Genomic DNA, 27562 nt, shown 5'->3' on the forward strand with positions numbered 1-27562 from the left:
TGTGGTCCCCCCATAAAACGCTGGAGTAACTCATCAACTCATCTGGATAGGCAGCATTTCTGGAGAGAAGGAATGGGTGACGTTTTAGGTCGAGACCCTTCTTCAGATTGGGAATGGGGGATTGTTTGTGGAATCACCAACTTCTCCTCCCCAAGGAGTTAAACCTGCCATTTTATCTTTGCCAACTCCTTGCCTGAAAGTAATTGAGGTAAACAAATGTATGTCCAAAACCCATGCCTTATTTCAATGCCTCTTTTCCAAATAGCGCTCATATTAGATCATAATGCTCTAAACGCTTTATCATGATATCATAAATCAGTTTTATTGTCTTCAGATAAAGTTTAATTGGTGCCAGCTCAAAACTCTGGTAAAAGCAGAATGTACACCACAAAACAGCTGGAAATTGTGTTTATTCACAATCAAAATCACAATAATACTTTATTAGCCAAGTATGTTTTGCAACATATGAGGAATTTTATTTGAAAGTCCGTCATAATAATAAAAAGAAACAGAACACACAAACACATTTTAACATAAACATCCACCACAGTGACCCTCCACAGTCCTCACTGTGATGGAAGGCGAAAAAAAGTTTAATCTCTTCCCTTTGCTCTCCCGCGGTCGGGGGCCTCGAGCCCTCTGTTGACGGGACGATCTTGACTCCCGCAGCCGGCGGCGTTTTGGGCCCTCCTCTTCGGGGCGATCCAGCTCCTGCATCGGGGGGGATGTCAGCTCCCTGCACCGGGCGATCGATCATTAGCCTCTCCCGACTGGGTGCTCTTGATGGTACGTCCGCAGCCTGCGGTTGGAGCGATCCCAGGCAAGGGATCGGCTCCGATATTAAGTCCACGCCCCGCGGTGGGGCCCAAAGTCAGTCCGAGGAGGCCTCCAGCTCCATCGACGATAGGCCGCAGAGCAACTGGAGACGCGACCTGGAAACATCGCGTCTCCGGCATGGTAAGAAACTGAAAAAAAAGTTTCCCCCGACCCATTCCCCCCACATAAAACAAACCGGAGAACACTTGCACAAACTTATAGAATGCACCAAAATAAAAAAAGACGAAAAAACAAACAGACTTCTGGCAGGGCTGCCAATCGTTCTGCGCCCCTGGTACATGTCTTTCATGCACCTTTTTCCAATTAGTTCCTTGCAGAATGATTATGTATCCCACTGTTATCCATTGTGTCTGCTGCATATTGAGTTGATCCCATGTGTATGTTCAAATGGTTCCATTGTTCACTATGAACAAATTGTGGCTAATGCACTCCTATGCCATGTAATTTCAGGTAATGGTGCAGACCCGTGCAAGTTTCAAGCATGTAATGAATATTCTGAATGCCTGGTAAACCACCAATCAGGCGAGGCTGAATGTGTCTGTGATACTGGGTATTTAAGCGTAGATGACCTGCCCTGTCAAAGTATTTGTGATATAGACACAGACTTCTGTCTCAATGATGGCAAATGTGATACAATTCCAGGCCAAGGAGCAATCTGCAGGTAAGTTGTGGTTGACTTTCTTCAGACACTAAACTGCCATTTCTTATCTTATTTATAGTGGCTGATGTAGTTATTTACAATTTCCCTGACACCCTATCTCTTACTTATTTCCCGTCCCACTTTTCCGAGTTACTCACGAACTCTCCCTAGTTTTCCCCTTGATTTGAGCTCGGAGAATTACGGTAATAGCCAGTCGTAGGTACTCAGGGCTATTTTTTGAAAAAATGTCCCGACTTACCTGATGCCCCGAGTTCCTACGGCTGGCATTACGAGCCGCTACGAAACATCTACGGACTCATACGAGCTCGCTACCGACATTCTCTGACATTCCCCGAGGTCGAATCAAGGGGAAAACTCGGGAGAGTTCGTGAGTAACTCGGGAAAGTGGGGCAGGTGCTTTACCTGAGATCATTAGCAGTTTTCAGCAGATCAAATCTTCTATTGTTGTTATTCTGTTAGTAACATCAAAAACATGAATTGTTTCCCCATTAAATTTGAGACAATCAAAATGATAATAAGTTTATCTATCCTTTTATTTTTTCATTTTGATTTGAGATAAGGTGAACTCTGGAAAATAATGACAGAAAGATACAAAATGCTCTAATGACTCAGTGGGTCAGGCAGCATCTCTGGAGAACATGGATAGGTGACATTTCGGGATGGCACCCTTTTGATGCTACCTGACCCACTGAGTTACTCCAGGATTTTGTGTCTATCTTTGGTAAACCAACATCTGTAGTTCCTTGTTATTACATCTGGAAAGTAACCATTATTCTGCCAAACTGGAGTGAAGCTAGTGTTTATGTCCAAACTTAGCAAACTGCAACTGAAACTGTACTTCAATATGCAATTTACAAGAATTTATCTTGTTGCCGACAGTGTGAAAGTGATGAAAAGTAATGATACGCTGCTATTAATGAGGACAGTTTCAAATGTTATAAGTAGTTAACACGACGTTTAAACAGTGTGAGTATTTGAAATGTTAATAATCGTGCTGGGGACAGTGCGGTGCTTCAAATGAATGTCTAACCACAGTTTAAGAATAAGAGGTAGGCCAGTTAGAACGGAGATGAGGAAAAACCTTTTCGCCCAGAGAGTTTGGAATCTGTGGAATTCTCTGCCTCAGAAGGCAGTGGAGGCCAATTCTCTGGATGATTTCAAGAGAGAGTTAGATAGAGCTCTTAAAGATAGCGGAGTCGGGGAATATGGCGAGAAGGCAGGAATGGGGGTACTGATTGTGGATGATCAGCCATGATCGTATTGAATGGCGGTGCTGGCTCGAAGGGCTGGTCCTGCACCTATTGTCTATTGCCTATTGTCTAAATGTCAATAGCGGAAGAATGATAGATTAACAAGATCTGCGATTACTAATAAGCTCAAAAATGTCTTCAACCTGGAAAGATTTGCAATGATCTTGCTGGTACTAAATGGTTTGATTTATAAGGAGAGTTTGCAAAGGCTGGGTGTGTTTTCCCTGGAGGGTGGTTGGCTGAGGTGTGGCCCTGTCGATATTTATAAAATCACGAGGGGCATTAATAAGCTGAATGGTCACAGCCTTTTCCCAGGGTACGTTTCCTAAGACCACAAAGTGTGGTGGATATATGGAATGAGTTGGCAGAGGCAGTACTAGAGATGGGTACATATACAACGTTTAAAAGTCATCATTTAGACAGCTACGTGGTTAGGAAAGGTTTAAAAGGATGTAAGCAAATGGGACCAGCTCAGCATCTTGGTCGGCATGGATTTGAGCCAGAGGGCCTGTCTCCTTGCTTTATGACTCCATGACTCTACACCAAAGAAACATATTTTCGATGAGGCTGGGTATCAAAAATCATGAAAGATACATTCATTCATAGATAGAAGCATTAGATTTGGTACTTCATACTGATAAGGATAAAGTGGTTTTCATAGATTGTATGAGAACCCAGAGCTAAGTGGAGCAACATTATGCATTGCCTTGCCGCATGTGATACTGCGAGGCAGTTTAGGTAATGTGAAGTGAGTTTTAACAGCTGTATGCGCATCTGGTTTCCATATAAATTGTGTGTCACTGATTACCAAATGAGTCTGTACCGGTGGAGGCCCCAAGCATAATAGCAGAGTTTTGCCTGAATGCTTCCACTGTTACTTTAACTGGCTTCAAGGAATCATAATGGAGGGATTCTGACCTCCCATAGAAGCCCAGCACTGCATTCCAACAGATCAGTGGCTTCTGTCGCAGCTTTCAGCTGGCAATGTGCCACGGGGCAATGCTGCAAGTGAGAGAGGACACTGTATTTGAAAGTGAAATAGCCAGCAATTATAGCTACAAATGCCCATCATGACTAGTTGCAGCCATCCACCAGGACTTCATTAATTTGGGAAGTTTTTGATCACACAGAACTTCCACCAAGAACATAAAAAGACCCATAGCACAAAAAGTGATAAGAATGTACCTTGATATGTATACAAACTGGCTGGCTGGTTGGCTCCATCCTGGAGGTGGAGTTGGATTCACTGGAGATGGTCTTGGAGGGGAGGATGCTCCTCAAACTGCGGAGTTTGACAATACAGCTCACCCCCTCCATGACACCCTGGTCAACCTGAGGAGCACCTTCAGCAACAGACTGGTTTCAACTAAGATGCAGCTTAGAACGCCACAGGAGATCCCTTTTCTCTGTGGCTATCAAACCGTACATCTAAGGTGGTCAAAAAGGCTTTTGGCACTTTGACCTTCAGAGCATTGAGTATAGAATTTGGGAGGTCATGATGCAGTTGTATAAGACGTTGGTGAGACCGCATTTAGAATATTGTGTTCAGTTCTGGCCACCATGTTATAGGAAAGATATTGTCAAGCTTGAAAGGGTTCAGAAAAGATTTACGGGGATGTTGCCAGGACTAGAGGGTGTGAGCTATAGGGAGAGGTTGAATTGGCTGGGTCTCTATTCCATGAAGCGTAGGAGGTTGAAGAGCAATCTTATAGGTGTGTACAAAATCATGAGAGGAATAGATTGGGTAGATGTACAGAGTCTTTTGCCCAGAGTAGGGGAATTGAGGACCAGAGGACATAGGTTCAAGGTGAAGGGGAAAATATTTAATAGGAATCCGAGGGGTAACCTTTTCACACAAAGGGTGGTGGGTGCATGGAACAAGCTGCCAGAGGAAGTAGTTGAGGCTGGGACGATCCCATCATTTAAGAAATGGTTAGACAGGTACATGGATAGGACAGGTTTGGAGGGATATGAACCAAGCACAGGCAAGTGGAGCTAGTGTAGCTGGGACATTGTTAGCCAGCGTGGGCAAGTTGGGCCGAAGGGCCTGTATCCGCACTGTATCACTATGACTCTGACTCCTCCCCCTTCTGTTGTGGGGTTTACTGGCTCCCATTCCCCCCCCCCCCCCCCCCCGGGATAAAGCCTGGCAAGTGATAGGTGGCTACATTTGAGTGGGTTTTGATTGGTAGACGGGTGGAGTAAGTGACAATGCTTAGAGGTGAAAAGGAGATAAAAGGGTGTCCTATATGGTAAGGTGAGGAGCAGTGAAATGTAACTCCAGAGGGAGGAATGTGGGTGGAAGGGGACAGGCGAGAGGGGTACGAGGGAGGATAAAAGAGAAGTAGGGGACCTGGGGACGGGAGATGAGTGTATGAAGAAGGAGAAAGGAACAAAATGACATGGGTGGAAGATGGCGGGAGAAATGGATGCACATCAGTGGAGGTTACTGGAAAGATAGAGTAGGTCAGTTATTATTTGAAGCTGGAGAATTCATTGTTCATAATGCTGGGTTGTAATCTACCCAGGCAGAATATGAGGTGCTATTTCTCGTGTGTGCATGTACAACAGTGTCATTCCGACAATGGAGGAGGCCATGGACAGAAAGGTTGGTATGGGAAGTTAAATGGTAAGCAATTGGTAGATCCAGTAGGCCTTGCCTCTATGGAAAGGTGGGGACGGGAAGATGTAACTGGTGGTGGTATCACATTGAAGGTGGCAGAAATGTCGGTAGATGATGTGTTGGATGGGGCGACTGTTGGGGTGAAAGGTGAGGACCAAGTGAACTCTACCATTGTTCCGCCTGGGGAAGGCAGAACAAGCAGAACTACAGGATACAGGGGAGAGACAGGGATGAGGACTCCATCCACAAAAACAAGGCGCAAACCATGTTTAATACGGAAAGAACTGAAGAAACAAGTTGATGTTGTTTTATTTCTACCGTATCATACAGGGCTTTTTCTTTAGGTCATTTGCCATTCAGAAAGTTACATACAAATAAAGCAGATGTTGCTTTGTGTGATAACCTTGCACATATCATGGTCCTTACAAAATAAAAGTTCAGGGGTGTGTGGAGATGGTGCATTGGTCAGTTATAGACTTGTCATCTCCTGTTATTCTGCATCAGCCATTCAGTGAGGACTTGTGTCCCTTGACTACCACAATGTATTTAAGTCCTTCTAATAGTCCATGTATAAACTTGTCTAAAGCATTCAGGTTTCTGGTTCCACAGGTTTGAATTGTTGTTTAAGTGAAGTAATACAGGTACTATCTTTTAACGCGGCATTTAACATTGAAAAGGATTATGTTTTCACAGTTTTACATCATTTTCGCTAAGTGTTGAATAGTGAGGCATTTTTAAATGGTTTTCATCTAAAATTCTGTCTTTCTTTAATTGTGTACAAGAATTTTATGCCACTGGATTCTGAATATGCAACCTGTGAGTTCCCAAGGCTGATTGTGCTTGAAGTATTCCTGCACCTCGTTGTGGGTAGGCATTGAAGTTTGTGGTCTGTTTCTATCAGCTTCCTCTGTGTGGGGTTGAACACAGCTGTGTAATTGTTTCACACAGTCATTTAATGTGGAACTAGGTACATGGATCCAACTAACATCCCCCCCCCCCCCCCCCCCCCCCCCCCCCCCCCCCCCCCCTACACTAGTCCCACCTGCCCCCCGATTGCCCCATATCTCTCCAAAGCCATCCTATCCATGTATCTGTCCAAATATATTTTAAACAATGTGATAATACCTGCCTCAACTGCCTCCTCCGGCAGCTCGTTCCATATACCTGCCTCAACTGCCTCCTCCGGCAGCCCGTTCCATATACCTGCCACCATTTGTGTAAAAAAGTTTACCTTTCAGGTTCCTATTAAATCTTTCCCTTCCCTCACCTTAATCCTGAATCCTCTGGTTCTTGATTCCCTACTCTGGGTAAAAGACTGTGCATTTACCCTGTCTATTCCTCTCATGATCTTATACACCTCTATAAGACCACCCCTCATCCTCCTGTCCTCTGAGGATTAAGGTCCTCGCTTGCTCAATCTCTTCCTTAACTCCGGCTCTTGAGTCTTGGCAACCTCCAGTTTAAATTCCATTTGGAATATTTTGGAGGACCAAGAACCAGAACCAAGAACATTATTGCAAAGGTGGTTTGGGCTGGGTAAGTAGAATAGTGTGAAAAGAGCCTCTCAAACGTCATTCTAATCAATAATGTAGTTCTCACTGATTGTAATGTAACAGAAGCAGCATCTAGAGAAAAGGACCCAGTATTTAGTAAAGATATAGAAACAATAACTGTAGTTGCTGGTTTACACAAAAGGACACAAAGAGCTGAAGTAACTCAGTGGGTCAGGCAGCAACTCTGGAAAATATGGATAGGTGAAGTCTGAAAAGAGGTCCCGACCCGAAACATCACCTATGCATGTTCTCCAGAGATGCTGCTAGAACTGCTGAGCACTCTGTGTCCTCCAATATTTAGTACATTGGCTTCTTAACTGAAGAAAGAAACATGATGCAATAAAAGTTTGATGATCCTATATATAATTAATTGGAAATTGTGATGGTCCGGCTGTTGTCAAGTCAAGTCAAGTCAAGTTTATTTGTCACATACACATACGAGATGTGCAGTGAAATGAAAGTGTTGTCTATCTTCAAGTGTTGCACATGAAAAAAAGTGATTGTAAAAGAGTTTTGAGATATCAGTAGAAATAACAACCACTGAAATCTTGAGGGTCGTGAAGTATTGGTATTTTCAAAGGGAAATGTTTGATCTAAAATGTATAACAGTTATAGTCAATATGTAGCTGCACTTGTTTAAATGCATTAGTCAATTTTCTTCCCTTTTTCAAAGGTAGGACTTACCTATATGAGATTTGCATCAGGCATTGATTTCAGTGACATTAAATTTGTTTACAATAGGCAAAACATGAAATTTTAAGTAATATGATACTTAGGCAGATAAAATTCTGCAAGAATTCCAGCATCTTTTGCATGCAATAATGGGAATTTCATGCTTCCTTTGTAGCATGGTTGTCATTAATATTGACAGAATTGGTGCAAGTGACTTTTTTGTAATGTCTACAATGAGTTCCATTCCATCTGCCTGCTTCCCTCAACAGCAGTTAGTAACAATTTCAATAATGGAAAAATCTGTACCATAAATACTTCTGATAAGGTCTAAATTTGACAACAGTCCCATTGATTTGTTTTCACTGCATTCCCTTTAAAGTCACTCTATGACTCAAAAAGCCATCAATGCATTCCACTGGATGAGGTCACTGAATGCCAACGCAAAGCCACTTTCAGAATGATGAAAAGTAACTTGTTGGTTACAAAAATAACGCATTTAATCAACACTCAGTAGATGCTGTCTATTTGGTGATGCACAACATTTCACAAAGAAATCATTGACATCTTGCGAGTGTTGCTGGCAAGGGGTGTATTCACTGTCCATTCATGGGTGCCCAGAGAAGGTAGTGGTGTGTTCGCTTCTTGCTGGTTTGCTGCTGCTAAAGAGTTTGCCAAGTTACTTTGCAGTAGAGTCAGCACAGTTAGGGCGGCACAGTGACGCAGCTGTAGAGCTGCTGCCTTACAGCACCAGAGACCTGGGTTCGATCCTGACTATGGGTGTTGTCCGTAAGGCGTTTGCATGTTCTCCATGTGACCTTGTGGGTTTTTCCCAGGTGCTCCAGTTTCCTCCCACATTCCAAAGATGTTTTGTAGGTTAATTGGCTTTGTTAATAATTGTAAATTGTTACTAGTGTGTAGGATAGTACTAATGTGATATGATATATGATATGATATGCCATTTATTGTCACTATACATGTACAATGAAATTAAAAGCTGCTCGTACTCAGTGCATACATATCGTACTCAGTGCATACATATCGTACTCAGTGCAAACATATCGTACTCAGTGCATGTACGGGGTTCATTGGTCGGCGCGCACTCGGTTGGCTGAAGGGCCTGTTTCCGCGCTGTATTTCTAAACTAAACTAAGTTGATGTGAAACTAGAATCATGATTAAGGTCAGGCAGGATGCATACTTCTCTTTTGGAAATTCACATAGAACTTCACAGTGGTCTGCAGCACTAAACACACTATATAGTACCTGCTGTGCTCTATACTCCTGAAATACAGTTCTGTTGACATAAATGGAATTGAAATTTGGAAGTGGAGCAAAATGTGCAGCTGCTTCTGTTTAGTTGGGGATGAAGTTACAAACTGGGATGAATTTCTGGGCATTTTTTCTGTTTCTCTGGTCTCGGAACAAAGCTCTTCACTGCTGCTGAAGTTCAGCATTTAACTAATTGTGTTTAGGCCTGCATCGAGTTCCCAAGGTAGCAATTAAGGTTGCAGACTTTACCTACAGACCTGACTATGCACCATTCTTTCCCCCTACCATGACCAGCATTGTGTATGACTTTCTGACTGAAGGAAAAGTTGTCTTCTCCACGTGAGATTGATACAGAACACCAGTTTTATTATTGGCCACCGAGGCTGTTGAAAGTTGGGGATGTGGGGTGTGTACCAGAGAGAATGTTGGGCATGTGAATGTACAGGGATGCTGGTGACTTCCAGGGCAGCCAGAACATCCAATGATGTTGTCACCCAGTCTGGTATTGATTCATCATTGTTGCATGTACCGAGATGCATAGAAAAGCTTTGTTTGCATGCTATCCTGTCAAAACACATTATACATGAGGTCATGTACAAGTACAAGTAGTGCAAAGAGAAAATTAACAGTGTTACAATACAATAGTGTTTGTTGCAGACAAAAAGTCCAAGGTCTGCATTGAGGTAGGTTGGAAGATTTTGGGAGGACCATTCAGTAGTCTGATAAGAGCGGGGCCATAGCTGTTCCTGCATCTGGTGATACATGCTTTCAAACTTTTGTATTTTCTGTGTGATTGGAGAGGGGAGAAGAGGGAATGACTGGGGTGATAAGTGTCCTTGCTTATGTTGGCTGCTTTCCCGAGGCAAAGTGAAGTACAGATGGAGTTAGTAGTGGGGAGGCTGGTCTGTGTTATGGCTACATCCACAACTCTCTGATTTATTTTTTTTACCATTTGGGGCAGAGCTGTTGCCAAACCGAGCTGTGATTCATCCTGAAAGCATGCTTTCTGAGGTAAGAAGTTGGTAAGAGTCATTGGAGTCATGATAAACTTCCTTAGTCTTCTGAGGTTGTAGAGGCTCTGGGAGAGTTTCTTGGCCCTAGTTTAACTTGAAACACCAAGTCTTCATAGTCACATCATGTGAAGCTGCAGGCCTCAGAGTCTTCCTGATATTGGGCTTGATTCTCGGAGAACATTTGATGTCGAGCTTAAATCCTCAGGATTCATCCTGTCGAGTTCAAATCATCGAGGTCGACCAGGTCAGGCTTAGGTCTTTGGAGCCCATTCAATGTCAGGGTCAGGTCCTTAAAGGCCATCTGCTATCAAGTAATCCTAAAAGATCTTAAATTCAAGACCTACCCAATGACCGACTGGAACCATAACAGCCAATTCCATGGTTGGCACTGACTACAATTTCTAAGACTGGTTCTGTGGCACAGAGGAGTAGTGTGAAGCCAGACAGGGCTTTAGTGAAAGGAGGCTCAATAGTTAAGGGGACTATTTTTCTATCCAGGATGGTATGTGGCATCCGTGGTGTGGGGTCGAGGATGCCTTCACGGAAAGTTCTCAAGAGGGAGAGGGAGCAGTCAGAAGTCGTGCACTTTGAAACACATGACTTAGGTGGGAAGAGGTTCTGAAGAGTGAATATAGGAAGCTAGGCAAAATATTAAAAAGGTGGACCTTAGGTTAATAATCTCTGAATTACACCCGGTGCCACATGCTAGTATGAGTAGGAGGATAGGACAGATGAATGCTTGGCTGAAAATTTGGTGAGGGGAGCAGGGATTCAGGTTTTTGAACCTTTGGGATCTCTAAGTGGGACTGAAGTGACCTGTAGAGAGGGACGGGTTGCACCGGAACTGGAGGGAGACCAATATGCTGGTGGGCTGATTTGCTAGTCCTACCAGGGAGTGGAGATGTTGATCAGCATTTATAGGAGGACCTTGATCAGCAGGGTGAGTGGGCCGAGGAATGGCAAATACCGTTTAATAGATTTTGTGCCTTTTTCTCAAGATTGGGGAATCATGAACCAGAAGGCACAGGTTTCAGATGAGAGGGGAAAAAATTATTGGGAAACTGGCAGGCAACTATTTCCCACAGAAGGTGGTACTTTGATGGAATGAGTTGCACGAGGAAGTGGTTGAGGCAAATACAATGAAACCATTTAAAAGACATTTGAACATTTACATGGATAGGAAATCATTAGAGGGAATTACTGTTGGTGAAATGCAGACAAATGGGATCAGCTCAGATGGGCAACTGGGTCAGCACGGAGGGGTTGTGCTGAAGGGCCTGTTTCCATCCTGTATGACTATGATAACTTTAGCCTGAGGGATTCCCAGACAAAGCAGATGTTATTACGGTCACTTGTTTTTAAGGGTGGACTGGGAGGAAATGCAACCAACCTTAGGGCAGTGTGAAATGTTGGCTGTCTGGGTTTATAATGTGAGCAGATTTTTTTGGAAACAAAAACCCACTGCTCTAATGTATTTTTTTTAATAGCTTGGAGCATTGCCTGTAGAATTTAGTGGTCAGATCTCAGAAATAAATAGGCCCTGTATGATATTTTATTTTTCCTCTTTTGCTTAGTTAATATCATTTCATGAAATGTTGACAATTATAAAGACAGTTTGGCCCTTTGGGCCGTTACTGCTCTTGAGATCATCTGTTAAACTGCAGCACTTGTTGGAATAGAATTTTGGCATCCTTAACCACGATCCCATTATCCTCTTTTGTGTAGTTAATATTGAATGATCTATATGCAAATATTTTCCATAGGTCCCAATGCATATTGTTCTTACTACCTGAATCATTGCTCTTGACAATTGGACTCATTGCTCCATCTACTTAGCTCATTCTTTCAAAGCAGATCAACACACTTCAATAACCTTGCCCCTTGTCTCCTCTTGTAATCCACAGCTGTTTCCACAGCCAACATTCTTTTCCTGACCCATCTCTCCCCTCCCAATTACAACTTTGTTCTACACGATGAAATCATCGAATTGAAATCAATTTAAAATATAAACTTGTCCAACATTGTATTTCAGTTTTAAAACATAGAATATAGAACAGTACATCACTGTGGGCAGTGGGCAGGTGCTTTAGACCTGTACGGGAAGGTAGACGCTCCCGCCCCCACGAGTATTGGGCAGATGGGGGCTCATCAGCCTGGGAAGGCAGTCCATCTAGGAGAGGGAAAACTCTGATTTAAAACCTCCACTGCCTTGTGGCCATATCCAGTCATGGAAAAGGCCCCAGGAGTAAACCTCAAAAAATCCCAGTTGGAGCCCCTAAGGCAGTTCGCTGTTGTCTACAACCTCGCTTTGGCAGCTTCTGCGACGGCACTTGTGCCAAACTGTAACAGCCCTGCGGTTCCTTTGGATTGATCAGCTACGTGGCGAGGGGGACGTGCTGCATGGGCAACAGCCTGTCCTCCATATGACATTACCCAGGCTTGCATCCGACCAGGATGCATCACCCAGGGTCAGACATGACTGAGGGGGGGCCTACTACAGCACTGAAACAGGCCCTTCAGCTCACAATGCCTGTGTCAAACATGATGACGTTAATCTAATCTCATCTGCTTGCTTGTGATCCATAACCTTCCACCCCTGCATATGCATGTGATTATCCAAAAGCACCTTAAATGCCACAATCATTTGTGCCGCCACCACCACCACTGCATTGCATTTGAGGTGCCCACTGCCCTCGTTGTGTGAAAAAAACTTGCCCTGCATATCTCCTTTAACATTTTGTCTTTTCACCTTAACATGATATTCACTAGTCTTTGACTTTTCCACCCTGTCAAAACTTCTGACTGTCTACCCTATCTATGCCTCCCATAATTTTATATACTTCTATCAGATCTCCCCTCAATCTCCGACACTCCAGTGAAAACAATCTAAAGGCTGTATTTTTTTTAACTACTCTAGCTACTTTTGTTTCCATTTTCAGGGAGCGATGGATTTGGACCTTAAGACCCACCTGCACTTCAATTTTAAAGAGCTTTTGATTCAATCTTGGGGTATATCCAAGTCAAAACCTTAAGCGGAACTTTGTCTGTAACTAGGAGATACAAAAGAGTGTAGATGCTGGAGTCTGCAGCAGAAACCAGACTGCTGGAAAAACTCAGCAAGACAAACATGGGGGGTGCCTCCACAAATGCTGCTCGTCCCGCTGAGTTCCTCCAGCAGTTTTATTTTCTCTATAACTCCAATGAAGCATCCAATCACTGTTTGATAGTTTTGATAAATTGTCATTTGACAAATCGATCACAACAAGGATTGAGGGGGGTATTTCAAACATTAAATTCTAATTTAATTACTTGAGGTGTATGCAACATTGGAAAATAGGAACGTTAACTTTTTTGGAAATGTCAATTTATTTAATGAATGCTTGATTGTCATCTGATCTTAATTGTCACATGCAATAATAATAATAATAATAATTTTTATTTGCGGGCGCCTTTCAAAGTCTCAAGGACACCTTACAGAGATTAACAAGACAGAGAAAACATATAGTCGGAGTAAAATAAATAATAAGGACATCACCAGTACACAAATTAAAGACAGAAATCGTTCCAAAGACAAAAAATCAAAAAACACAATGTGAAGAGAGAGCAGCGGCAGCTAAACCGTGCCAGCGTCCACTCTCCTTTCCGCCAACCATCTTGGACACGGACCAACATCGCCAGTTTGGAGCTCCCAGGCTCCCAATGTTGATATCGGCTCCGCTCCGCCGACCCGCAGCCCGGAAGTGATGCAAGGTAGCAACCTGTTCCACAGACCAAAAATGGACACAATAAAATTAGACAATGCTATCAGAACTGTGTACAAATCAATAAAATTGCTCTGCTGATATGTTTGGCAAACTAATGTGAAGACTGTAACGGATTGAGTAAATTCTGCCCATTTATTCAATTACTGCAGTGTCATGTAAATTCATTTATGTGTAATACAGAGAAACCTTAAAAATTACACATTGGAGTATTTAACAGCACACATTATATGGTAATTTGCTTTCATTAAATAACAAATTTCTCTAACACAGAGAAAACTTAAAATGTTCATGTTGGAGTATTTAGCAGCACATAAAATAAGGTGATTCGCTCTTATAACAAATTTCTCCCTCGTGTGAAAATGACAAACCACATTACATACCAGTAGTTTGGAATCCCAGTTGGTTTCTCTAGCTGCAATGCACCTGTGCCCCACATCAGCCCTCTCTGCTCCCCCCCCATCTCCCAGGCAATGAATACTCCACCTCACGCATTCACCAGCTCATCCCCTGTCCCTCTCTCAATGAAAGATACCGCATGCACTTTAGCTGCTGTGAGCTGGAGGACTCTCATCCAGCAACCTAATATATTTGCATTCATACAGAAAGATATAATGAAGTGCAATTGTGTGCTTTTCACTGAGAATGTGATATTTGTGCCATCTGGAAACTCAAAAAATGGCAGACGGATTGCAACCCCAATTATGCAACATGATCTGTCCCAGTTCATGCTTGCTACCATAGCAGAGGAGTGAGAGCTATAGCTCCCTGAGGTGCCTCTTTCTCATGCACAGAATTTTTCTGCAAGACCTGGGACTCCCCAGTGCAGGTGAAGGATCCTTTACTGGCTCGCTGTCATGGAATGAGTTATAGTAGAGCTCTCTGAGTATTGGAGTTTCACCGGAAAGGGATGAAAGCCCCAAGCCCCATATCTCACACTGCAAGAATTTGTCAGCAGGGGTAATATCTTTCAATTTACTTGAAGAATCAGGACTGTGGAAAAGAGCAGATATCAAATCGCATCCCTCAGAGAATAGGGATCAGACTGTGCAATGAAACTCCCTGTATGCATTGCTGGCTTTATGGATATGTGTTTTTTTCATTCATTCACCGGATGTGGGGAGTTGCTGGCTGGGCCAACATTCATGACCCATCCCTCATTACTCCATAACTGAGTGACATTCCAGGGAGCTGTTGGGTGTCAATCATGCTATGGAGAGTCTGGGGTCACACACAGGCCAGACCAGATATGGGCTGCAGATTTTTTTTTTACAGTAATCCATTTCACAGCAACCATTATCGTGAATAACCTTATAGTTTAGTAAGTATTTTTCTTAAGAACTGTGTAATTATTAATAATTTTAATTGTAGGTATTTTTTGGGGGAATGGGGTCAGAGAAGAAATAGCAGCCATTATCTCCCCATGGTTGGAAAGGTTTTTCATTAAGTTCATGTGCATAAGTGATAGGAGCAGAATTAAGCCATTCAGCCCATCAAGTCTATGCCATTTAATCATGGCTGATCTATCTCTCCCTCTCTCCCATTCTCCTGCCTTCTCCCATAACCCCATATACCAGTACGAATCAAGAATCTATCTCTCTGCCTTTAAAATATCTATTGACTTGGCCTCCACAGCCTTCTGTGGCAATGAATTGCATAGATTCACCACCCTATGATTAATAACATTGTCAAGCCATTTATGAATCATTTATATAGGTAGTCAACAACTAAGTCAATAATAACTTTTGCCTGATCTTAATGTGTGCCACATAAAACCTGGAATAAAGTTAACCTTATTTTTTAATTTTAATATTTATATTTCTATTTTTGGTCAGGAGGAGTGAGATCTTCCTAGGTCCCATATGCAAGAACCAGGCTTGACCTGTCCCACGTTCACACTAGTGTAAGGTTGATTCTGACCTCTGGTGCTGTCTGTGTGAAGTCTTTGTGACCAAAGATGCTATAGCAAAGCTTTGCTATAGGATCTTTGTTTGTGACTGTGTGTTTCATCTCAATCTCAATTACCTCTGACAGACCAAAGAGGCGTAAATTACTCTTCCATGTAGATTAATGGCAAAAAGAATCAGAGGGATTGATGACCACAGGTGAGAAAAAAGTAAGTTGCAGGGCATTAGGAATAAGGAGAAGTGTTGGGCTTCATGTGATGGTTCCCCTGAGAGCCAGCATAGATATGAGGGCCAAATAACTCCCTTCTGCATCATTATAATTATAGGATCACTTCCTTCCTGGATATGGGGCTATCTGGAAAAAACCCTCTGCAATATATTTGTATTAGGGAAGCCTTTCCTGCCATTAATCTCCTTCTGCAAAATGATCTGCTGCAAATACTGCTGGTGAACAATTCTCGTGTTCCAAGACTGGAGAATCATCACTTTGGCATTGGTCAGATGTTGAATGACGTACTTGCTTTAATTCATGTTATCACCTTGAACAAAATATCACACACATGCACCACACTTAGGCACACATAAAGATGTAAAGAAGTACCTAATTAATATTTTCCATATCATGGCTATTATAAAGAGTTGCAATGAAGCTTGTTATATTTTCCTTTTATGCGCACACAGTACTCATTTCCAGTAAATCATAGTGAAACAAACATTCGCAGATGTAACAACAAAATAGTAGCCATGAATCCAGTAAATTGCATTGTCCTTCTGGTTTCTATTAATAATTGGAGGCTTATTACCATCTGAATTAGAAACATAAAAAAAAATAGGTGCAGGAGTAGGCCATTCAGCCCTTTGAGCCAGCCCTTCCATTCAATATGATCATGGCAGAACATCTAAAATCAGTACCCCATTCCTGCTTTCTCCACATATCTCTTGTTTCATTTAGCCCTCAGAGCTAAATCTAACTCCCACTTGAAAACATCCAATTAATGGCCTACACTGCCTTCTGTGGCAATTCATCTGATTATTTTATTATTTTGATTATTTTAACATAATCTCTTACAAGTGTTTTATAGTTTCATGCTCTTCTGAACGCTGGTTTGCATACAGGTAGTAGATTGAGGCGTCTGAATTGGGCAGAATATCATTCCGACCACTGAAGTCTTTAATATATAACCAGCAGTTAACCAGTTAAACTCGTCTGCATCACCTTCCATTCTCGTTTCCTTCTTAAAATCAAGGCAACTGACTTGAACTAAGTCACCAGATGGTCTGAGGTCCTGTAGACTGTGCCTGCATGACACAATGAAGTGTCAGATTTAAAATCTCATGGTAAAACTATTTTTTTTCCTTGGCAGGTGCCGTGTGGGTGAGAACTGGTGGTACAGAGGAGAGCACTGTGAAGAGTATGTTTCTGAAACACTCGTTGTGGGCATTGCTATCACCTCAGTCGCTGGTTTCCTTTTGGTAGCTTCCGTTGTGATTTTCTTTATAGCCAATATGCTCCGTGCTCAATATGCCAAAAGTGAAACTCGCGCATCGAGAGAGTAAGTACGTAGATACTTAAATAGTGGTGGGGAGGGGGAGGAGACAAATTGGAAATACAAGGATGGAGTTAAAGGGAAAGACACCAGAATTAACGGGACCGAAAGCTCTTGAAGGGATAGGAGAGTATGGCCAAGTGAAATAAGAATATAAGAAGTAAAGTGGGTGACCTTGAAGCTCAGATAGAGATTGGTAGATATGACATTGTGGGGATTACATTGTGGAGACATGGCTGCAGGAGGATCGGGACTAGGAACTGAATATTCAGGGTTATTTGTCCTATAGAAAGGACAGGCAGGTGGGCAGAGGACGTGGGGTAGCTCTGTTGGTGAGGGATGAAATTCGGTCCCTTGCGAGGGGTGACATAGGGACTGACGATGTAGAGTCGCTATGGATAGAATTGAGGAATTGTAAAGTTAAGAAGACAATAATGGGAGTTTATCTACAGGCCCCCAAATAGTAGCCCGGATATAGGATGCAAGTTGCCGCTGGAGTTAATTGGCATGGAACAAAGGTAATGTCACTGTGGTTATGGGAGATTTCAATATGCAGGTAGACTGGGAAAATCAGGTTGGTTCAGGACCCCAAGAAAGGGAGTTTGTAGAGTGCCTCCGAATTAAAATTAAAATACAGATGGATTCTTAGAGCAGCTCGAACTGGAGCCTACCAGAGAGCAGGCAATTCTGGATTTAGTGTTGTCTAATGAACCACATTTAATAAGGGAACTCAAGGTAAAGGAACTGCTTGGAGGTAGTGACCATAATGTGATAAGTCTGCAATTTGAGAGGGAAATGGTTAAATCAGAAGTGTTAGTGTTGCAGTTGAACAAAGGGGACTATGAAGGCATGAGAGAGGAGCTAAGGTTGACTGGAAAAGGATCCAAGCAGGAATGACAGTGGATCAGCAATGGCAGGAATTTCTGGGCATAATCCAGAAGATGCAGGATCATATTCCAAAGAGGAAGAAAGATTCTAAGGGGAGTAAGAGGCAACCTTGGCTGTCAGGGAAGTTAAGGATGGAATAAAACTAAAAGAAAAGTTGTATAACATAGCAAAGTGTAGTGGGAAGCCAGAGGATTGGGAAACTTTCAAAGGACAACAGAAGGTAACCAAAAGGGCAATAGTGGGTGAAAAGATGAAGCACGAGGGTAAGCTGGCCAAGAATATAAAGAAGGATAGTAAAAACTTATTTAGGTATGTTAAGAGAAAAATATTAATGAAGACAAATGTGGGTCCCTTGAAGGCAGAAACATGTGAAATTATTATGAGGAACAAGGAAATGGCAGAAGAGTTGAACAGGTACTATGTTTCTATCTTCACTAAGGAAGACACAAACAATCTCCCAGATGTACTAGAGGATAGAAGGTCTGGGGAGACAGGAACTGAAAAAAATTTGCATTAATCGAGAAATAGTATTGGGTAGTCTGATGGGACTGGAGGTTGATAAATCCCCAGGGCCTAATGGTCTGCATCCCAGGGTATTCAAGGTGGCTCTAGAAATTGTGGACGCATTGGTGATTATTTTCCAATGTTCTATAGATTCAGGATCAGTTACTGTGGTTTGGAGGGTAGCTAATGTTATTCCACTTTTCAAGAAAGGAGCGAGAGAGAAAACGGGGAATTATAGACCAGTTAGCCTGATATCGGTGGTGGGGAAGATGCTGGAGTCAATTATTAAAGAAGTATTAATGGCGCATTTAAATAGCGGTAAAAGGATTGATCCAAGTCAGCATGGATTTATGAAGGGGAAATCCTGCTTGACTAATCTTCTGGAATTTTTTGAGGATGTGACAAGTATAATGGATGAAGGAGAGCCAGTGGATGTAGTGTATCTGGACTTTCAGAAAGCCTTTGATAAGGTCCCACACAGGAGATCAGTGGGCAAAATTAGAGCACATGGTATTGGGGCTGGGGTATTGACATGGATAGAGAATTGGTTGGCTGGCAGGAAACAAAGAGTAGGAATAAACGGGTCCCTGTCAGAATGGCAGGCAGTGGCAAGTGGAGCGCCGCAAGGTTCAGTGCTGGGGCCGCAACTATTTACAATATATATTAATGATTTACATAATGGGATTTAAAGTAACACTAGCAAATTTGCAGATGACCCAAAGCTGGGTTGCAGTGTGAACTGTGAAGAGGATGCTAGGAGGTTGCAGGGTGACTTGGACAGGTTTAGCGAGTGGGCATGGCAGATGAAGTATAATGTAGATAAATCTGATGTTATCCACTCTGGCGACAAGAACAAGGGGGCAGAGTATTATCTCAATGGTGCTAGATTAGGAAAAAGGGAAGTGCAACAAGACCTGGGTGTCCTTGTCCACTAGTCACTGAAAGTAAACATGCAGGTACAGCTGGCAGTGAAGAACGTTAATGGCATGTTGGCCTTCATAACGAGAGGATTTGAGTATAGGAGTAAAGAGATCCTTCTGCAGTTGTGCAGGGCCCTGGTGAGACCACATCTGGAGTATTGTGTGCAGTTTTGATCTCCTAATTTGAGGAAGGACATCCTTGCAATTGAGGCAGTGCAGCGTAGGTTCACGAGATTAATCCCCGAGATGGCGGGATTGTCATATGAGGAAAGATTGGAAAGACTGGGCTTGTATTCACTGGAGTTTAGAAGGATGAAAGGCTATCTCATAGAACAGTATAAAATTATAAAAGGACTGGACAAGCTAAATGCAGGAAAAATGTTCCCAATGACAGGGGGAGTCCAGAACCAGGGGTCAAAGTCTAAGAATAAAGGGGCGGCCATTTAAAACTGAGATGTGAAAACACTTTTTCACCCAGAGAGTTGTGAATTTGTGGAATTCTCTGCCACAGAAGGCAGTAGAGGCTAATTCACTGGATGAATTTAAAAGGGAGTTAGATAGAGCTCTAGGAGCTAACAGAATCAAGGGATATGGGGAGAAGGCAGGCACGGGTTACTGATTGTGGATGAGCAGCCATGATCACAATGAATGGCGGTGCATTTTCTATGGTTCTATGTCTCTATAAATGGATAGATTAAAAATAGCATTAAATAGCATTAAAATTTTAATGCTATTTAATGCTCCCTTTGTTAGAACAATATGAAGCAGGCTGTTAAGGTAGAGATTGACAGGTTCTTAATTAGTCAGGGTTTATGGGGAGAAGGCAGGAGAATGGTGTTGAGAGGGAAAGATAGATCAGCCATGATTGAATGGAGGAGTAGACTAGATTGACTGAATGGCCGAATTCTGCTCCTATAATTTATGAATTTATGACCTCATGACTCGTGTTTGATGCCTTGAGCAACCCCAACGTGCCAGTAGACTAGTGAAAGACTAGACGATTCCCCATGATAGGTGAGTTGCCTGCAGAGCACCCAAGGACTCAACTGAGATACACTGGAATTCCACACCGTTGGTACCTTGCGTACCTTTCATCCCTTATTCTAGAAACCCCCAAATTCTGGCTAATTAAGTTTCTGTGGGGAACCCATAGCAGGCATCAATGGATATGACATCAATTCTTCTACATAAAAACAGTATTTTGTCCAACTGGTCTGCATTCCCTACAAGCCTCCTCCAGTTTACACCAGCTAATCCCAACAATATGTCTTTTCTTCCTTTCTCCTTTGCATGTTTATTTAACTTTCTCTTAAAAACAACACGATAACAAGATCCATATTCTAAACATTCTTTGGTGAAATATTTGTTTTTGAATTCCTAACTGGATTCTTTCCTTAAAATATTTATACTGTTGACTTGCTCTGATTAGACCAGAACTCGAAGGTGGAACCAGCCTTTCTCATCACTGATTTAACAAACTTTTCACAAATTTCCCTTCCTTTTTACAATGAAAATGAATCTCAGCTTGTGCAATCTTTGACAGCTCTGGCTTCTTCATTTTCAATCTAAAATGCAAAAAGTGAATTCAGTTATCATCAGAAGATTGAACATTGTGCTATATTTCTTCCAATAATAATCGAAGATTATGGTTTCCTATCAAATCTTGGTGGATGTGACAATTTTTTTTTAAATTATCAAATTTTGTCCTTGCCTGTTAATAAAACTCATATTTAGTTACTCGAATGTAGAAAAAGATTTTGTATTGTTTGTCGTTACAGTTTTAACGTAAAAAATGTGCCATTTCTCCATTAGAGATGACGATAGCCTGGCCTCAGCGGAAAATGGGACAAAATATAACCCTATGTATGAGAGTGATGCCACGACTGCATATAGCCACTACAAGAGACGCTACCCACATTTATCCCCAAACAGTTCAAGCAGTGGAGAGACATCTGCCAACTTCAGCAGCGATGAGATTCGACATGTCTATGAGTCCACTGAACTTAGCAAAGAGGTAGAGTTCAGAAAGTTTACGGTTTTGTAATTTAAATTTATTTGAGCTGCATTAGATTAAGCATTGAAGTTAGGTCCAATGCAGCTTCAATAATGATTACGCCTGATGAGGATCTGGTTTCAATCGATTGTGTAAAAATAATCGATGTTAACACTGCTTTCGTAAAATAAAATTTCCAATGAACCATGGAACACTATAAATTTGCATTTTAACATTGAAGTACATATGGGGTTAATGGATGCCTTTTAACGTAGGTCTATGTCACTTAGATGTAATGTTAATTTATGGTGCAAAATAAAGTATAGCCGTACAGAAGTCATACTTCTACAACAGTAAGCTTGTAAGCCTCATGAGAGTTATGTTCTTCACTTAAGATAACAAGAGACTGCCTGACAAATCTGATGAACTTTCATTTTCTGCAATGGAATTGCAATTTTGATGACTGCCCTTTGGACAATTTTCTTCATCAATCAATCACAGCCATTTGGCTACCAGGCAAAACATATCTTAGTTGCATATCTTTCCCCTGAAGTCAAGTTTAAAGTGATTATTTTAACCACTACTGATGTCAGCTGACTCATTTGGCAGCATCCTAACCTCTAAATGAGAAGGTTTTGGGTTCGATTCCTGCTCCAGGGACTCCATTAGAAAAATGTAGGCTGTCACCCCTGTGCCTCATTACCAGAGTTTCTTCCTTTTGGATAAGATAATAAGCCAATAAAAACTATCAAGTCAATGTGGAAGGTCACCTTTTTTTAAAAAGAGCATGAGAATTATCATTCTAAGTCGCCAGGATCAGCATATATGTTCACAATAACTTGCCCTGCTGTAGAACATATTGAGATGACTTGAAACAATGGAAGGCATGATATGAATTCAAGTTTATTATTTTCTGTTTTCATTAATGACATTATGGCAAAAGCAAATCTAGCTTAACTCACAAAATTATTTTGTGTGTTAGAAAATGAGACAGACTTAATTATCAAGCTACTGACTGTGCTTATTATTGCTATTCTAGGAAATTCAAGACAGACTTCGGATAATAGATCTGTATACTAAGGATAAGCAGTTTGCAGAGTTTGTGCGACAACATCAGACGTAAGTTGTGTATATTGTGCTCACAAAATCGTGGCACGGCAGAAGGGACTGTTATGAAACTTAATATTGTCATAGTAAAATGTGGACATCTTCAAAGTCATGGTACAAATCACTTGGCGCGTTTCAGGATTAAGGGATCCCCTTACATTTACGTTGCGTCATATAACGTTACCAAATTCCTCATATTAGAGAAATAAAAAATGAGATATAATCTTAAAATTCAATCTTGTTACGACAGGAAGAAATTTTCACACTATCTAAAATCTATTCCCCATAATATTGTGGATGTGACACACATGGATCATTTCAGAATAACGTTGATAGATAAAAACATTAGAAGTAGAAGCAGAAAGAGGCCATTTTGGCCCATGTACCTGCTCCACCATTCATTAATGTCATGGTTGAACTTCTTCCTCAGTGGTGCTGTCTTGCATTAATTAATCCCACATTCATTTATTCTCTAATATTCAACTATCTTTAAACTCTGTCTTGAATGTCGTCGGCAACCAAGCTCATGGAAAGAGACTACAAAAGAATCACAGCCTTCTGGGTGAGGACATTTTTCTCACATCAAACCTTAGTGACTAACTGCGACTGTGACCTTTGGTTCCCAGGGGAAATGTTATCACCTTGTTAATCCCTGTAAGAATCTTTTTCAATGAGAATGTCTCTCGTTCTCCTCAACTCAATCTGAAGGCCCGTTCTGGGTTAAAGTCTCCTCAAAGGACACCGTCCTGTTTCCAGGAATGAATTGACAAATCTTTGTCACATCGCCTCAGTTTAAAATGTATCCTTCCTTGAGATGCAAGATCAGTCATGTACATGGTATTTCACATAAAATATCACCAGGGCACTATACAAATTTTGTTGGGAATTTTTCATCTTACAAATACTTCAATATACCATTTTCCTAATTATTTGCTGAATCAGCATGTCATCCGTCATAATTTACCAGGGTGCTTGTGTTCTACTGAACACCAATTCCTTTCAATTTCTAATCATTTGAAAAATGTGCTGAGTTTATTTTCTACCAAAGTGGATGACCTGACATTTTCCCCACATTATATTGCACCTGTTACATCTTCACTGATATACTCAACGTCCATATACTTCTAAAGCCTCTATACATCCTCCTTACAACCCCATATAATCACTTAGTTTTGTACTATCAGTAAATTTGGACATATTACACTTAGTCCCATCAATGAAATCATTCATGGTTACACAGAAAAGCTGGAGAAACATTCATATTGATTCAGATTCAGAAAAACGAGGCTAGCACAGATCACTGCAGTGTTGTACTCATTACGGGACCCAACCCACAATTGACTATTTTATTCCTACTCTCTATTTTCTGTCTTTCAACCAATTGAGAAAATGTGGCAAGTCTCAAAAAGCTCATGCAGGTAGACTATGTCTGAAGACCTGACATAGATCTCGACCTGAAACATCACCCATTCCTTCTCTCCAGGGATGCTGCCTGTCCCGCTGAGTTACTCCAGCTTTTTGTGTCTATCTTCAGACTATAACCTACTTTGTGTAACGATTGTAATGCTAACTGTAGATGTAACTGCTGGACCCACCAACAGAACAACTAAAGCCAAATTAGTTGCACGTCACTGATGACCAGAACACACTCGTTCAAACCAAACCAATCTAACATTGAATAACTCACAAGGCAAATAATTTCAATTGCTCCTGAAACTTATTTTAAAATTAATGCAGCCTAGCTTAATGCAACATACTGGAATGATACCATGGAAGAATGTAGACACTAGGAACTGCAGATGCTGGTTTAGCAAGGAAAGACACAAAATGCTGGAGTAACTCAGTAGGTCAGGTAGAAAACATCATATTTTTCTTCCACTCCTACTGTTTAAAACTGCTCTGATTTTATTATGCTGTATCAATGCAGCTTGATTTATGTGTCTAAATAATGAATATCAATATATATGATTATTGTGTGCTTATTAAACATGGATAGGTGGTGCTTCAGGTTGGGACCCTTCTTCAGATTATGGAATTTTGTGCACCACATCTGAATATAGGTTTCGGATTTGCTGTGCATCATGCATTTCCAGTTTAAGTTTATTCGCACGAATTTTGTATCCAGATGATTGACAAAGTGACTCATTATGGAACTTTAATCAAAATAATCCCATATTTTTTAAGTTAAGATTAAGAGTATTTATTGTTAAATGGTCCTAGATACATCTGACTAGCCCAGCTAAACAATAGCATGGTATATTTATGCTACTTCTAATTGACATATCTTTTCTTTTTCTCCCATAGAGCCATGGCTAATAACCCAAAAAATCCTCCAAGCTAGTCACTCAGAAGGAGAAAATATAAATGGGTAACAATTCTGAGTTTAATATTTTATTAAAATACCTTATTAATGTAAAATATTATTTAAAAAAATAGAAAATCAACTTTGTTTCCAAGCACTAAAAAGTCTCAGTGGGAAGGGGTGACAGTGATCCTTATATCCTTCCCTCCTGATATTGATTTCAACGGGATTGCAAATCGGGGTGAGGTTGCAACAAGCAGCCAATGATAGCACCAGACATCAAAGTCAGATTCCCACACTTACATACTGCAACGGAGAACGGAGAATGGGGGAGGGGGGGAGTGTATATCGCCAACGATGGATCTATAAGCCATAAAAAGAAAGTGTGTTCTTGAGTAGAAAAAAATGGAAAACTAAAGAACTTACATCAACACATTAAATCTGGGATGAACCATCTCGATAATTGGAAACAGTTCCACTCTGTGTTTAGTAAAAGGAATAAAGAAAATTTTACAAGAAAAAAGCAATAATGATGTGCTAGAATGATTCTAGAACTACACTCATTTAGTCAGACTGAAAGGTGACCAAAAACAAAGGTGACCTTTAGATTGATGTTACAGATTATGAAATGACTTGACAGAGCAGTAGATATTTCCACTTGCAATTGAGACTACGTGGGGGCCAAGAGAGTAGTATACAGTAAATTAGGAGCTTGCTGTACAAGAGGAAAGTAGCATGTGTGTACTTAAGAGGAAGCTAAGTGAAAATAGTAGAGCAAAAGGAATTGATGGAAAAACTGATTGGGTCAGATGAGATAAACGAATTAATTTTTTTTCTCACCATTTAGCAAAATAATATCTATTTATATTTTGGATACTCCAGAATGAAGGAGAGGACATTGTCTGATCACTGGAGCTAGTTTAGTTTAGAGATACCGCGTGGAAACAGGCCTTTCGGCCCACCGAAACCACGGCAACCATCGATCACCCATTCACATTATGCTGTTCTACTTTCGCGTCCTTTCCTTACACACCAGGGATAATTTACAGAGGCCAATTAACCTGAAAACCTGCACATCTTTGGGATGTGGGAGCATGAGGAAGAACGTGCAAACTCCACACAGCCAGCACAGCACCCAAGGTGAACGATTGAACCAGGATCTCTGGAGCTGTGGGGCAGTGGCTCTACTACCTAAGCCACTGTGCCTTTATTAGGAGAATCCATTTTCAATTTTCATCAGGTCGAATCAAGAGAGGACCAGTTTTAATAATCAGGCCAGAATATTGACTACATGCTGGGTGTGGAACTCCTGCTTACACCCCCTTGGAGGAGCTTAAATTACATCATGTTGCTGATAAATGAATCCTTTGTCTCTGTACAGATTGTTCAATCTTCTATCGACCAATGATGGAAAAGGCAAGAAATGAATATGACTGTTCAGGTGCTCACAAAATCATTGTTACTATAGTAACAGAAACACATTGGTAACTTCGAATATGGTTGTTATGTGGTTCCATCATTTTATTAATTTCTGAAGTTACAGTATTGCTGTATTAGAATTTTATCAAGTTTGCTATGTAGAAGCTTAAGAAGAAAGGAAATAATGTTAGTATTAGTATTTAAATACAATGAAATTCTATGTAGAGTTGAGTAAAAATTCTTGCAGAATTGAGGGATCATAATAGCAGAACGTTATTAGTAAATGAGTAGGTCTAAAGAAGAATTCTGAATGCTTAAACAGGACTGTAAAATGATAGCTGTTATTTTACTCGGGTGGATAGGGACCAGAATTGAAAAACTAGCCAAATTTCCTCTCCAGAGCCCATAGGGCTGACACTAATTTTAGCTACATTTAGCCACTTTACCCAAGGTCAGGCCTGCAACCTGATTTAGATTTGGGCCAAACGTAGAATGAAATAAGGTAGACAAAAAAGCTGGAGAAACTCAGCGGGTGAGGCAGCATCTATGGAGCGAAGGAATAGGTGACGTTTCGGGTCGAGACCCTTCTTCAGAACCAGCATCTGCAGTTCTTTCTTAAATGTAGAATGAAATAAAGTACTTTCTGGCATTGTAACTGTTAAAGATCCAGTTCATTGGTTTCATTGAAAACAAGACCCTTCAATGAACAGCAATTAAAATATACTGGACACATTTCTATGATTTGTACAGAACATCCTCTGGAAATGAACTGATTTCATTTATACAGTTCGTCAATCAATTATGTCCCAAAGTCAGCAAATATCCAAACATCACTCAATATAGTAAACAAATCTCCACAGTCTTGTAATAAATAACATCAAAACCACCTAAGACTGATAAGAAAGAAAAAATACTGAAATTGGACAAAGTGAGTCAGAGAGTAGTTCATAACTCGGTCTTTTGAAATTCAAAATGTTATGGAAGCTGCTAGGTACAGGTGTCCCTAAGTTAGGGGTTCAAAACCCAAGGATGGCCAGTATTCCACATCTAGGTGTTTAAGAAGGAACTGCAGATTTTGGAAAATTGAAGGTACACAAAAATGCTGGAGAAACTCAGCGGGTGCAGCAGCATCTATGGAGTGAAGGAAATAGGCAACATTTTGGGCCGAAACCCTTCTTCAGACTGAAGAAGGGTTCTCCAGTCTGAAGAAGGGTTTTGGCCCGAAACATTGCCTATTTCCTTCGCTCCATAGATGCTGCTGCGCCCGCTGAGTTTCTCCAGCATTTTTGTGTACCTTCCACATCTAGGTGACTTGTTATGCTTCACAACATTCTGTA

At 41.3% G+C, this 27562-nt stretch overlaps 1 protein-coding gene across 1 annotated transcript in view; it reads left to right on the forward strand.

Annotated features, from left to right (window-relative positions):
- The window catches only part of impg2a (interphotoreceptor matrix proteoglycan 2a), a 61964-nt gene extending 39080 nt beyond the window's left edge, over positions 1-22884 (forward strand). The window contains exons 13-16 of the mRNA XM_055644213.1: positions 1288-1498; positions 16910-17098; positions 21217-21418; positions 22437-22884. Coding sequence (XP_055500188.1) covers positions 1288-1498; positions 16910-17098; positions 21217-21418; positions 22437-22520 — 686 coding nt within the window. The 3' untranslated portion in view covers positions 22521-22884. The remainder of the gene's footprint in view (positions 1-1287; positions 1499-16909; positions 17099-21216; positions 21419-22436) is intronic.
- Positions 22885-27562: the final 4678 nt, after the last annotated feature.

Source organism: Leucoraja erinacea, chromosome 13 (assembly GCF_028641065.1).
Source record: "Leucoraja erinacea ecotype New England chromosome 13, Leri_hhj_1, whole genome shotgun sequence".
Classification (NCBI taxonomy): domain Eukaryota; kingdom Metazoa; phylum Chordata; class Chondrichthyes; order Rajiformes; family Rajidae; genus Leucoraja; species Leucoraja erinaceus.